The sequence below is a fragment of the Myotis nattereri genome (assembly GCF_964212035.1).
Source record: "Myotis nattereri genome assembly, chromosome: 2".
Lineage (NCBI taxonomy): Eukaryota > Metazoa > Chordata > Mammalia > Chiroptera > Vespertilionidae > Myotis > Myotis nattereri.
Genome location: NC_138076.1, coordinates 8,661,375 through 8,676,403, shown reverse-complemented (window position 1 = coordinate 8,676,403; position 15,029 = coordinate 8,661,375). Strand labels below are relative to the sequence as shown.

Genomic DNA, 15,029 nt, shown 5'->3' with positions numbered 1-15,029 from the left:
GTCATCAAGAGATAAGATGCCAGTGACCAAGTCTTAACTCCTCATGTCTAAGTTTGGGGAGGAAAAGTTGTTTCACAGGAAACTAATGTTATATTTTCAAAATTAAAAGAAGAGTCAATAATGGTAAAAAAAAAAAAAAAATCAATGGTCATCACCAATAAAGCACCCTCAAATAAAATGCATATGTATGTGTGTTCTTCCATCATCTTAAAAATCTAAATTTTCCTACATGCTTCACTATTCCTATTACTGGTGTCTGCATTCCTTTTTCTGTAAATTGACACAACACATATACGCAAACTCTAGATAAGCTCTGCCTGCTGCCCTGCTCCTTCTTACACCCGTCAGTCAGGCATAGATGCAGATTCCCATCTGTGAATGTGGCACGCGGTATGCATTGCTATGAGAAGCACATTAATAAAAGCTACAGCTAATAAAGGCAGAGGTGAAATGAGCAATTATTTAGATCTTAATGAAAATCTGCAACTATAAGCCTCTGTCTCAAAATAACATATATGCAAGACGTGTTGGGTAAGATTTATCAAGGTACAACTATGTGAATTTTATGCAGTTTATGCACCTGGTAAAACCACTCCCGTTCTGAAGACACACGTATTCCCCTTTGAGTTACATTATACCCTTGATAATGTCTTTAACATGTTCATTCTGCGTTATACGCTGGGTAGGAAATAAGAATTTTAAATATTCTTTTAGAAAAAAGTAAACAGTTATGAGGCAAGAGAATAAAAATATGTACGTTTGACAATAGGAAAAGTTCTCTGTACCTTCTGCAATCCCTTTAAAAGCCAGATTTACATCTGGATTGACATAGTTCCCCCCATTGGGATAAAAATGGGTCCAAACGAAGAGTACTGCAGCCTCTACACATTCTGACTTCCAGTTCTGAGAAACCTAGGATGGCAAAAGGACAAGCCTAAGGAAGCACCGTGAGCCAAAAATAATTCCCTGCCGGGCTGGTGTGGCTCAGTGGTTGAGCGTCAACCCATGAACCAGGAGGTCGGGGTTCAATTCCCAGTCAGGGCACATTCCCCTGGTTGCAGGCTGGATCCGCAGTAGGGGTTGTGCAGGAGGTAGCCAATCAATGATTCTCTCTCATCATTGATGTGTCTATCTCTCCCTCTCCCTTCCTCTCTGAAATCAATAAAAATATATTTAAAAAAATAATAACTTCCCCAATGAACAAAATAAACTGATGAACAAAATAGATTCAGAGACACAGAAGCATGGAACAGGCTGATAAATCTCAGAGGGAAATAACTTATATGCATAACCCACGGACACAGACAATAGTGCAGTGAAGGCCTGAGGGGGGTGGTGTGGGATCAAAAGAATCAAGGAGGTTAAGAGGGGGAAAGGGACATCTACAATACTTTCAACAATAAAGATAAATTTAAAAAATTAAATAAGAAGGGATAAAGATCATTAGAAAAAAAAATAACTTCCCCAATGCATTACATTAATATTGTAAATTTCTCTTCTACATTACGAACACCACCACCACCCCTAAAATCAATGAGTACTGACAGGCCTCATGGTGAAGGATAGCCATGTGTTTAAATTGTATCTTTTAACAACAGATAGTTTGAAAAGTGGTAGAGTGAGTGCAGAAGAGAGAACCTGGAAACCAGAGGGTACGGCCTGGGAGTGGGAGGTGCCCCAGGAGAGGCAGCTTGGACCGCTAACCAGGGGAGGGGCAGAGAGGACACCAAGGACCGCCTTCATCCACCTTGCAACGTTGTCATTTTTTTATAAAATAATGAAGTAAACGTGTGTTCCCTGTTCTCCCTCCCCCAGCTCACCCTGGGGCTGCACTGGGTGATGCTTTAGAGATCATGAGTGGAAGGCACGGGGCCCCGCACACGGAGACATCTGCCTTACTCTATAAAGTGTAAGTGACTCTATGCAATATGAATGGATCCATATTTATCTTTGATAGGAATGCTTTAATAGGCTGACACTTGGATAGCTATCAATCCAATTTTCACCTCCAAGTTAAGAATTTACTATGTACTTTCTACCCCTCCTCAGCCTCCACATTCCCCTCCCCCACAACCCTGCAGCTTTTTCACATTAGGAGTAAGAGCTCTCAATTGATACACTATACTTCAAAATTGTGTAAGAGTTCTAAACATTATATTCTCAAAAACACATACCAGCCCGGCTGGCATTGGCTCAGTGGTTGAGTGTCAACCTATGAACCAGGAAGTCACGGTTGGATTTCAAGTCAGGGCACATGCCCAGTTGCAGGCTCCATCCCCAGGGTGGGGCCTACAGGAGGCAGCTGCTCAATGATTCTCTCTCACCATTGATGTTTCTATCTCTCTCGCCTTCTCCCTTCCTCTCTGAAATCAATAAAAAATATATTGGGGGGGTGGGGGGAGTGGAAGAGACACACACCAGCAATCAAATTATCAGCAAATACTATTTATTCATTAATAGTACTAAGACAAGAGTATTAGAGTGGTAGGATTAAATATCTTTTAAATGTTTGGGTTTTCTATCCTACATCATCTTATATTTTTTCAAATAATTTGCACTTGATAATGAAAGCTACTTGTCTTCCAGAGCCTAAAAGGATGGTATTGAAGTAGTCTTGTAGTTCTTCATATTCAATGCCCTAAAATTAGAAAATAAATGTCCATTTAATTGTATAGGTGCAGGTAATATATCTGTAGATTCTTAAAAAATGTTTTAGAATTTAAAAAATTAACAATCCAAAACCACATTTCCTCACCAAATTAAAAAGCTTCACTTTAAATAAATCAAAAATATTTTTAAAATGTAATTTAGGAAGGAAAAATTGACTTATGGGACCAATTTTAAATACTATGATCCAGAGATTTACTAGTTCTAAAATTAGGGTAAAAGGAGCTTAAACTTGATTTAGGGTAATATTTGTGATAATGTAAAAAGAAAGAGATTTCAATAAACTCAAAATTACTAAACAGAAGGTAAACTTCTGATTTTTCAAAGCAGCAATCAGTTGCTCTTTTCTGTCCAAACATATTCGCTAGGGCACACAGGGAACTCTCTCAGGTCTGTTCTCTGGATAGAAAAGGGCTCAGAGAAAACTGCTCCCAGAACATTCGTCCTGTAGACACAGTTATGTCGGTATCACAATCACTGTCTACAACTAATAGGGTATACTTACTCGTGTTTTTATAAAAGAAAGAATATAAATTTGGTGTCCGTTATCTACTAGTAATCCACCGCAGGATTACATTCAAGTCAGAAATATGTCAACTAGTTTAATTGGCATTAAAGCATTTTTCAATGAACAGATAGAAATGAATTATTTCACTTACTTATGATATGGCACACACACAAAAATGATGGACTGTCCATTTCTAATGTATGTTCTGAACTCCTGAGAAATTCTCAATTTTCAGAGTGCTCAAAGCCGGGGTAAAATTGAAATTTTAAGATACTTTAATAACATGCTTTTCCTCAAAGTTTTATAACGAGATGTCAATAGCTGCCGGGAGCCGGTCCATGCTTGCTGTTTCAAGGGACCTGGCATATATGGCATACTGTTCTTAATATGTTTGCTCACCTTCTTGGCACTATGTGTTTTAACCAAGGTCTCTGAGAAAGGTTGTTTCCCCAGGTAGGGATTTTCCCCTGAAGTTAGGGAGGGAATAAAACCTCTTAACTAAGTGCCAGGCGGGTAATTAATCACTTTAACTATGAACAATCATGCTTAAGCTACATAATCTTTACTCCCTGGAATGGAGATAAGAAACGCCCTAACCTTTGGAATAGAGATTGATAGGATTGAATCAACTGGTATAAATACAGATGTAATAAGACAGCAAGAGAGAGAGAGAGACAGAACCGAGGCACAGAACCTACACAGAACGTTCTCTAGAGACAGGAGAACTTCGCTGGAGAGAACATGGCAAAAGATCCTGGACAGAAACTGGCCTCAGAACCTAGAGACAGAGCCTAGCGAGAGAACATGGCAAAAGATCCTGGACTGAACCTGACTACAGAAATTGGCAAGAGAACCTGACTAGAACCTGGTGACTGAACCTGGCTGGAGAACCTGGACAGAACCTGGCTGGAGAACCTAGCAAGGGAACATGGCTAAAGAACCTGGCTGGAGAACCTGGAGAACCTAGCAAGAGAACATGGACACAGAACCTGGCTGGAGATCCTAAGCAGAACCTCTCTGGAGATTCTAACCAGAACTTTGCTGGAGATCCTGACCAGAACCTGGCTAGAGATCCTGGCTCGGCTGCTGATCAACTGAACGCTGCCTCCGTGTCGTTCCTTCTTCGCCGACTCCGTCCACACCTTTGGGGACCCCTGGGCCCGCTGGGGTTGGACCCCGGCATCTGGCGCCCGAACAGGGACCCCTAGGTAAGCGCCCCACACTCGGGACGGATAGGACTCCACCGTAGGAAGAGGGTGGATAGTCTTCGCCGACTCCGTCCACATCTTTGGGAACCCCTGGAACAGGGTCCCCCTAGGTAAGGCCTCCCCCCATTGAGAACCCCACACTCGGGACGGATAGGACTCCACCAGGGTACTACAGACCCCCCTATAGAGGATAAGTAGGGTAAGAAGGTGGATAGTACAGAACTTAGATTGAGAAGATGCGCCATACTGAGTCCAAAAAAAGAAGGCTCTGTATTGATCTTTAGATTAAGAAGATGTGCCATACTGAGTCTAAAGAAATAAGACTCTGTATTGATCTTTTAACACATATGCTTGCTAGCAGAGGAATTAAGGTTACTCCCAGTCAGACAGAACGTTTTATCCAAGAAGTATGTCCATGCTTTTCTGAGGAAGGAAAGGTAAATGTAAAGGCATGGGAGGAGATAGGCCCAAGGAGCCTTATCCTTAACCCCACTGCAGCCTTTCCACCCCGGGAAAGTGCAGGATTGGCAAGCTCTCCCTGGGGTGATAGATCAGGCCTCAGGTAATAGCGGAAAGCGCCAATCCTACTCTTAAAATGGATACAAGAGAGCATTTGATTTTTTTTTTCTTTTTAATGCCTGCTTTTAAAAAAATAAAAAAGGGGGAATTTGCCGGGAGCCGGTCCATGCTTGCTGTTTCAAGGGACCTGGCGCAAGAGAACATGGACACAGAACCTGGCTGGAGATCCGAACCAGAACTTCGCTGGAGATCCAGACCAGAACTTGGCTGGAGATCCTGGCTAGGCTGCTGATCAACTGAACGCTATCTCCGTGTCATTCCTTCTTCGCCGATTCCGTCTACACCTTTGGGGACCCCTGGAACTGCTGGGGCAGGACCCCGGCAAATAGCATTATTTTTCAGGAAGAGGAATAGTTCCAGTTTTCTTAAGAGATTATTTCAAAGTTAAGAACAGAAACCTTAAGTGTCATTAGGATCTTCTGAGAGCCTGGAGCCCTATAACAAGGGTCAAAAACTCTCACTGAGAACGATCCTATATAATAAAAGCACAGCGACCGAATGGCACAACAACCAGAATGACCGCAGCCCCTCACCCCGGCTGGCCCTGCCCCTGATCAGCCTCCATCGGGGCGGGCTGACTGGATGCCACCAGTGCACGAATTTGTGCACTGGGACTCTAATGTTAACATGTGCAGCTAACTGGACAATAAGTAGTTTCAAGTGACTCATAATAAGATGCTACAGATTTGCTTTAAAAATTATGGACAGAATAGTTTGGTACATAAATTAAGCTTTTTCCATTGAGAATTTCAGATGGGAAAGAACTTCTACAAAAGGGGGAAGGTATACGGAAAGAACTGATATTTCTAAAGTTATCCAAATTTGTCATTTTTAAAAGTGTGTACAAATCAAAGATATGGTTTTAAAGAAATCTAAAAGTTGAAACAATTTTTCTTGGTTGATGAAGTAAATGTAACATATTACTACCTTTTGACATTCAAAGTCATTATACTTTCGATTGGTCTGCTTTTCGGTCCACCTGGCGGGTGGAAAACCTTAGCAACTTTGCTGGGTTTTTCTGATTTAGCCAAATACGGGTCAGTAGAATGCGACGGGTAAGGGTCGAATGTTCCTGCCTTCATTCCGCCAGCCTACAAATCAGAATGAGACCATTTTATGTGGTTTTGTAAAAGGCTTCTTAAAAAATATTAGATGTTGAAGTTTATCCATATTTTGTATTGTCTATGGAGTTGGTTTTACATTGAAAGAAAGTTGTCTATTTTGTTTAATGCAGCTACCAGCAAAGTCTCCCTACCAGCAATTTCATGGGGTTAAGACACTGTAATTCTAAAAGTTCTCTTATGTTAAAATGCAAATGCTTAAGTTTGACTACATCAAATTACTAAATTTCTGAATAGCACAAAATGCAATAATCAAAGTAAAACATTCAACAAACTAACATATATATATTTTTTTTTCAACACAGATAAAAACAGAACAATATCCTTAGCGTACAAAAAGATCTTACAAATATCCTACTAGAAAATCTGCAGGAAAAGTAAACAGGCAATTCCCAGAAGGAAGAAAATGTATAAACCAAGGTTTATAAATTAAAAGCAGCATTTCCATTTTTATTCAAACTTGTAAACTTCAGCAAAGTGAGAAAATTCCTCTCAATCATTTCAAAAACTAAAAGATGGCCTGGCTTTTTATGATTTTTGAGAAAAACTAGACCTAAGATTAGAGAGGCACTTAGAAGAATCAACTGTAAACTCAAATATATTTAAACTGATTAATAATCATTTTAAGAGCTTCCTTACTCCCGTACACTGGCCATACTTTATGCCTTTTCATAATTTTATAAAAACTGGTTTCATGATTCTTGGCATGAATACAAAACAAAAGCTTATTGTTTACATGGGCAATAAAGCAATTTGACGGCAAGAGGCACTATTTCTTTAAAATGCTTAATATTAAAAAATAATAATAATAAATGCTTAATATCTTTGCATTCTAAAACTCTTAACTTACCTTTTTACCAGGAGAAGAGGGTTTAAAGGGGCTTGGGAGTACTTCTTTCTTCTCTGCCTTCTTAATTGGAGGTAAAGATTTCTCAGAAAAATAAGGATTGGTATCAAAATATTCTCTTGGGTAAAGGTTTAACTTGAAAGGTCCCCCTTTGAGCAAACGATGGTGCTCTTCGCTCTCTTTCTGTAAATTAAAGAGTTAGAAATTATGTGGCATAGCCCTAGCTGCCTTGACTCAGTGGATAGAGCATTAGCCTGCGGACTGAAGGGTCCCGGGTTCAATTCCGGCCAAGGGCACATGTAGGTTGTAGGTTGTAGGCCTGGCATATGGTAGGCTCTTCATAAATGTCAGTTTTACTTCTGAGAATGAGGAATACTTACTTTTTACATTATAACATGCTTACATTATAATATTTTTAGCTACCTGGTACCCAAGCAAAACAGAGGGGAGGGGAGGGGAGGGGGAAGGGGAGAAGGGAGAGGAGAGGGAAAGGGAGGTGAGAAGAGGAGAGGAGGGGAGAAGGTAAGGGGGTGAAGGGGGAAAGGGAGGGGAGGGGGAGAAGGGAAACAGAAAAATATCTGCATAAATAATAGCTGAAAATATTCTAAATATAATGAAAACTATAAATCCACAGATCCAAGAAGCTCAACAAACCCCAAGCATAAGAAACACGAGAAAACTACACCAAGGCAGATCACAATCAAATTGCTCCAACGAGTGACAAAGAAAATTTTAAACGTTACCAGAGGGAAAAGAGACAGTACAAAATAACCATGACAACAGATACCTTGTCAGAAACAATTCAAACAAGAAAACAGTGGAATAATCTCTAAAATTCTAAAAGAAAAAGCAATGGTACATTTAAAAATTATTTCCAGAATTAATTTTAGGAAATCCAAGATTTCTCACTTATAAATATTAAGTTATGAAAGTAAGAGCAAAAGAGCTCTATCTACTGTAAGGAAAGAAAAGTATCTTATACCCATAAAGTTCAGGATGGAAGGCTAATTACTGAGCCACATGTATTTATATATTATGTATTATTACTATTCCTACAGATGAAAAGCAGTTTCTATGTAATTTAATATAAACTGAATAATCCATACGAAACAGAGATGCTTAATTTCAAATGACCAAGGCTTCTCCCCAATTTAATGGAAAACTTTTGGGTTTGGACAACCCATTTGACAAACTGATCTCTATCCTTCTATCTCACAGCCCACCCAATGCCGCCTGAAATCACCCAGCAAAATGATGGAAAACTGCACGCCTAAAAATACAAAGACAAAAACACTAATTAAATGGCTGCCATTTAATTTCTGTTGCTTAATGTCCAACAAATTGGACTTTTTATTACTATCAGCTCTCTTAAAGTTACATTGATATTGTTATATTGATATTTTTCCAAAATGTATAAGGGTTCCTCCATTCATACGTAGGCGCTCTCCACATAAGTGAGTATGTTTCATTATACATCAAATATTGTATGAAGTGAGTGCAAAAGGCATATAACAGTTACGTTTCAGTGTTTATTTCTGCTCTTTAATGAAGTGAGGAGTTTTCTCCATCCTTTCACTCTCTCTTCTGTAGGCATGCATCCATTCTCTACTTCTACTTTCTTGATGTTCTCCATCACTCCTCCATTCCATCAGTCACCCTAATGGAGGCGTACTCCCACTACTTCGTTGTGGTGGGAACATGGCTAAGGGTTAGGCTATGACTCCTCTACTCAGAATAGAAGGTATTTGATCAGGCTGAGTTAACAGAGGTCTCACAGCTGGTTCAGAGAGAGGTGAGAGCTGTGGTAAACTACAGCCGCAGGTAAAAAGCTCACGCGGGGAAGAGCTGAAGGGATCTAGAGTAAGATGTGGAAATCTAATATCAAAAATGAAATGTAGCCCTAGCTGGTTTGGCTCAGTGGACAGAGCGTCAGCCTGCGGACTGAAGGGTCCCAGGTTCGATTCTGGTCAAGGGCATAAGCCTAGGTTGCAGGATTGATCCCCAGTAGGGGGTATGCAGAAGGCAGCCAATCAATGATTCTCTCTCATCATTGATGTTTCTATCTCTCTTTCCCTCTCCCTTCCTCTCTGAAATCAATATATATATTTTTTAAAAAGAAATGTAAAACTATCACAATTCATAAACATCAGTCTGCCCGCCATTGCCCGAGTAATACAAACATGGTAAACAAAACAAACCATCATTAGATCACAAGTGAATGCTCTACGTCAACAAAATGAGAAAGTTTGAAAAAAGCTAAAGTAGATTATTTTACCTTATAATTTAGTTTTGGTGCATCATAGACATCAGCGGAGTGTGTGAACTGTTTACCTATCGTCACATTTGCATAGCTAAGGAAAGAAAATGAGTAAAGGTGACTTCAAAGTTCAGAAATTCTAAATTTTACCTTTTAAAGTTCAAAACAAATTCTATAAGAGTATTAAATATAGCTTACCCATATCCAGTTCCCTTCTTTCCTGGGCTTGTGTATAAATTCTTCCCAGGTGCCTCATACTTTTCTCTGGGTTTGGCCTGTGCGCTGAAGAATGGGACTGGACCACCTATTGTTCCATAGTAGCTTCCTACTCCACATCTTACAGTAAAAAAAAACACAGAGCAGGTTAAAATGGCCAATTGTGTGTTTTATACATTTTAGTACAATTTATAAAAATGTTTGAAAAAGGAGCAAAATATATGCAATGGAATTGACTTGCTTAACTTTGGTAAGAAAAAAAAAACATTTCTTGCTAGTTTCTAATCCAATTTTCCCCATTTTTCAGACAAGTTTGAGATGAGTTTTTAATTGTTTATGCTTATTTTAAATGTTCATATAAACAAAATTCTTAATCTCTAAGAAGTTAAAATACTTTCTATTAATCTCATTAACCATAACAATAAATAGACCTTTTTGTGTATTTAGGTGAAGTGAGGTACTTTATGGCAAATTAGCTAATAAATGGCCGATTACTTCTGACCATCCACTCACTGGAAACTATACTTTCAAAAACATACAAGTATTGTTTCTGCTGCTGATGGCATAATGAATCTCACAACATTTTGCTAATTTTCTTCTTTTTGGTTCATACTGATTATTATAGAAAAAAGTTAACAAATTTTTTAAATTTTAATGTTAAGTTTTCTGGACCCACAATATATATTTAATCATTAAACCATTCACCACCTAATACTTTATTTTAACAAATATTATCTTTAATAAAATTTTCACAAGAAGGATAACTAATGTTAGTAATAGTCATAGCCTCTATTTTCCAAGTTATCAATGAAGTAAACAAATTTTAATAATCAGTAAATGGTACCTTATTATCATCAAAACTTGACACTGGTTATACATTTGAATTAAAATTTTTAAAAACTAGAAGACATCAATATTGTTACTTATAATCTCTGGCCTACAAATAAAGTTTCCATTAGGAGAAAATACTCAATTTTATTAATTGATATTTATGAATATATGTCATAAAATAAAATATAAGGAGATAAAGCAATGACATTGTAGATAAAAGGTCAATTATGCACAAGCATTATCTAAGTAGAATTTGATTTAATGCAAGCAATAAATATCAGTACATTTAAAATTTATTAAGTGCCTGTGGTTCCATAATTTGGTGGTGAGTAAGTATCAGTATAAAGGCTTCTTATTTCTACTACCAATCTCTCTTTTTGGAAACTTTCTGTATCCACTAAATTACAGATTTTTTTCTCATACTAGGGAGATTTAAAAAGAAAGAAAAATTAGTCTAACTACAAAACTGTTATTATTTTTTGACTGACAAATGAATATTATAATCCAGCGATTTTCAAGTGGTGTGCTATAAGAATTTTAAAAATATATGCAACCTATTTAGTCAGAGCCACTGACTTCTTTTCCTTTAGATTGTCAAATTAAAGAAATGACCATGGCCAACACAACAATAGCCATCCTGTGTGAATGAATCAAAATTATACCTATTTTGCCCTGGCCAGTGTCTCTCAGTGGTTAGAGTGTCGGCCTGCGCACAGAAAGGTCTGGGTTCGACTCCTTGTCAAGGGCAAATACCTGGGTTGGAGGTCAATTCCCAGTGGGGGACAAGGGGGCGGGGCATGCCGGAGGCAACCAACACACGTTTGTCACATCCATGTTTCTCCCTCCCCCTCCCTGTATCTGTCTCTAAAATCGATGGAAAATATATCCTCAGGTGAGAATTAACAACACACAAAAAATTATACCTATTTATTTTTGTCAAACTGGCAAAAAATATATTTTTTGATGTTTGCAAAATTTTAGTAATTAGTTTATGTTAGCCATAAGATGAAAAAGGTAGAAAATCGCAGTTATAAATTAATGTATCAAGGCAGCATTTTCCAATTATTACCACAAGAGGTCAAAGTTCATGGGGGAACACTTAAACATAGGAAAAAGTTATTTAAAGGGTAAAATAACCATATTACATGTAAAGGATTCTTAACATATTTTTGATGATTTAACTTCTTTATAAAAAAAAAAGAAACCTTCTCCTAATTTTGCTTTTTTATTGATATTTTGTAAAAGTTTTTTTAAAAATAGAAAAAACAGTCAGGGCACAGATATGATGACCCAAGGTGATTTTTTCCCCCCTGACTACTTCAAGGTTTTTATCAAATTTATTTTCATCATTTAGTTGGTCTTTATTAAATAAACTAATAGAGAACAGTAACATAAATAATCCCAAATTTAATGTGATAAAGACAATCAATTTAGTGAAAAATACTTGCCAACTTAAATCTCCCAATATAACTATCCCCAGTCAAGACAAAATAACCAAAGGATCATACTTTAAAAAGTGAATCATATAGTATAAGTAAGTCCTGTGGAAGGGCTAGAGGAGAGAAAGTTGCAGATGTAATCAAGAGTTTTCCCCCAAACACTTACGATTTTTTATCTCCGTTAGTAGGGAGGAAAGCTTTGCCTAGATTTTTTTTTGCTTCTTGCATCATATGCTTTCTCCTCATTTGATTCAGATTCACATAACCTTCACCTTCAAAAATCCTTACAAAACGGGGCTCAAAGTAACCCGCCTGGAGATCTGACATTTCTTTGGATCCCCCAGGTAGCATCTGTTTATTTTTGCTTGCAGCTTCATTAAAGGGCCCTTTAAAAATAAATTAGGAACATGGTAATTTTGAGCTCACTAGTAATCAAAGAACATGAAAAATAACAAAAAAAGTTTCAAAATGTGACATGGGCCAATAAGTTTTGAGGCCTAAAACTTGTTTCAAAGCTCTGTGTGAAAGGCTATGTTGACAATGACCTAACAGGGTTACATTATAGACTGTGAATTTCAGAGCTGGAAGAGACCTTAAAGCAACAGTTCTCAACCTGTGGGTCGCGACCCCTTTGGGGGTTGAACGATCCTTTCACAGGGGTCGCCTAAGGCCATCCTGCATATCAGATATTTACACGACGATTCATAACAGCAGCAACATTACAGTTATGAAGTAGCGACGAAAATAATGTTATGGTTGGGTCACAACATGAGGAACTGTATTTAAAGGGCCAGAAGATTGAGAACCACAGCCTTAGAGATTATCTAATCCAATGCTTCCCCATCTACATAACTGAGAAACAGTTTGTGTGAAATGTCAATAAGTGTGTGTGTGAGTGTGTGAGTGTGAGTGTGTGTGTGTGTGTGTGTGTGTGTGTGTGTGTAGGTTAAAGTGAAGAGTGTTCCACACTCAAACTGAAGCAATTTCCATCCTGGGTATATACTCACAACTCATGAGTGCCTTTATCCACTAAAAGACATAAACAAGAATGTTCATAGCAACTTCAGTCACAATAATCAAAACCAAGAAACAGTTCTGCCGTAGCTGGTTTGGCTCAGTGGATAGAGCATCAGCCTGGGTCTGACAGGTTGTGGGCTCGATCCCCAGTGCAAGGCAGCCAATCAATGATTCTCTCTCATCATTGATGATTCTATCTCTCTCCCCTCCCTTCCTCTCTGAAATCAATAAAAATATATATTTTTAAAAAAACAACAACAGCTCAAATATCCATCATTAGAACATATAAATAAATTGTGGTATATTTATACAATAAATATACTAGTAGCCCTGTAATTTTTTAAAAGATTTTTTATAAATATTTGGAACTTCTTTTATAATTTGGATTAATTTTAGAAGTCTTTTTGTGATATAAAGTGTTTTTTGAAGTGCAAACAATCCTTAAATCAACTGGTTATTTCAATGTGAATTTGTATCACTGATTTTTCACCTTAAATTTTTGAAAAGTAATATATTCACATCGTTCCAAATGCAACAGTATAAATATTTATACAATAAATCTTCCCCCCACACTTGGCCACTCAGTTCCTCTCCCACAGGCAATCATGATATTAAATTTGTTTCCCAAAGAATGTTTAGGCATGTTCCAATATGTATTTTCATATATTTTCCTCTCTGTTTTTAGTGTTCAGCATAGCATATACACTATTCTGCACCTTCATTTCTATTTCATTTAATAACATACCTTGGTGGTGTTTCATATCATTGTGTTCTTTTTTTTATTGCCACATAGAGGTCATTCAATAGCCAAAAATTTAAGGCATTTTAAATGATTATTTACTTTAGCTCTCATTTATAACTCTTTTAAACAATCACTTGGCTATTCATTTAGCATTTTAGTTTTCAAGAGGAATGGTAGATGGCCTTTTCAGGTACAAATGTGAACACTATTTGCATAGCAGAGTGTCCCATTTAAGGGAAAAAAAGCTAAAAACAAAATATTCTGGGAGAAAACTGCCATGAACCCTTGGAAAGAAATAAAATTACTTATGAGAAGAATACTTAAAGAAAGGATAGTGCAAAAAAATGAAATTCTCTTAACTCTATTGAAATTTCTCAAGTTTATTCAACTTTAGAACTAATACTTTAAAATATGGACCATTAAAAATATCATTTGGGCCCTACCCAGGTGGCTAAGTTGGTTAGGGCATCATCTCAATATGCCAAGGTTGCAGGTTCGATGGCAGGTTAGGGCACGTACAAGAATCAACCAATGAATGCATAAATAGGTGGGATAACAAATGGATGTGTTTGTGTTTCTCTAGATAAACAAATAAATTTAAATATCATTTAACCAAATTTCCATACAGAAAACGTCCACGCTTAGGCTGTAAAGAGAGCGAATGTACTTACGATCATGATGTGACACATATTTATCACCAACAGTGATATATTCCATCTCACTGAAGAGGCCAATCCTCTCCATATCAGATTTTGTTCCTTCTCCAGGCATTGTTGCGTCTCCTGGAGGCGCTCCCTATATCAGTAACTTCAAAAGGTTCCTTTGGGCTACTTCTATTATAGCTCAAGCCTACCCTATGATGAAAAATACAGGAGGGAATGTTTAGGAAAACAGTGATTACTAAATTTCAGTCTCAATTAACCTTCAGTCTGAAAGTGAATGTTCTCTTTAAAATAGTAGCCCCAAACTATGTGGGGAAAGAACCTATTTTGTGGGGCTAAGGCTGATGGTATTCAAAATGATCACCGTGAGCCCGCCCTTTGGCTCTCCAGGTGAAACACCCACAGATTACAAAGTGTGTATGATTACATTGTGGCATTGCCATTCCTCTTCTGCAAATGGTAAAATTACTGCTGTAATAATTTGCAGTGAGGTATAAATAAAGAACAACAAAACAAATAAAACAAATAAAAATCCACAATGACTTCAAAGTATTTGTGAAAGGGTAGAATGCCAACTGCGATTTCCTTTTGCAATATCACATTAACTATGCAACTACTTACTTAGGTACGATTTTCATAATTAGACGTGTCCTAAAAAGGAGGACCAAAGAGCTAAGAATACTTGCCTCCATTTTCTCATAATATTTTTAAAACGCCAATTTGATTTAGACACTGGGCATACATCAGTAAATAATTCAAACACTGGCTTATGCCTTGAATGTAGAAGTTGTTTCACCTGAGCATGAATCACTGCTAGTGTGTAATATCGACGAGACTAGAGAAGATTCTGGTTATACTAAAGCTAAGAACATACAACCCTTCCCTCCATCCTACCTCTCCCTCTGATCAGGTACCCTTTAAAACTAGGCGGCAGT

At 37.6% G+C, this 15,029-nt stretch overlaps 1 protein-coding gene across 2 annotated transcripts; it reads right to left on the bottom strand.

Moving 5' to 3' along the window:
• Nucleotides 1-2,431: 2,431 nt before the first annotated feature.
• On the bottom strand, nt 2,432-14,286 carry CFAP96 (cilia and flagella associated protein 96). 2 transcript variants are annotated; one of them, XM_081084150.1, is made up of 7 exons: nt 14,104-14,286; nt 11,840-12,059; nt 9,386-9,523; nt 9,206-9,281; nt 6,934-7,113; nt 5,890-6,053; nt 2,432-2,638 (listed from the first exon to the last, which is right to left on the bottom strand). In XM_081084150.1, the coding sequence occupies exons 1-7, from the start codon at nt 14,201-14,203 to the stop codon at nt 2,590-2,592; spliced, it is 927 nt and encodes a 308-aa protein (XP_080940276.1). In that variant the 5' UTR covers nt 14,204-14,286; the 3' UTR covers nt 2,432-2,589. The 2 variants fall into 2 exon arrangements, with proteins under 2 accessions (XP_080940276.1, XP_080940277.1); XM_081084151.1 differs by lacking the exon at nt 5,890-6,053 and having other exon boundaries at nt 2,437-2,638.
• Between the last annotated feature and the right edge of the window lie 743 nt (nt 14,287-15,029).

What these genes read in the sequence shown, in the direction of transcription:
- CFAP96 (XM_081084150.1), bottom strand. Translation starts at nt 14,203, where the DNA reads ATGCCTGGAGAAGGAACAAAATCTGATATGGAGAGGATTGGCCTCTTC. An exon ending in ACTAACGGAGATAAAAAATC is followed by an intron (nt 9,524 to 11,839) that starts GTAAGTGTTTGG and finishes TTTTACTGTAAG; the next exon opens with ATGTGGAGTAGGAAGCTACT. An exon ending in CCTCTTCTCCTGGTAAAAAG is followed by an intron (nt 6,054 to 6,933) that starts GTAAGTTAAGAG and finishes TCTGATTTGTAG; the next exon opens with GCTGGCGGAATGAAGGCAGG.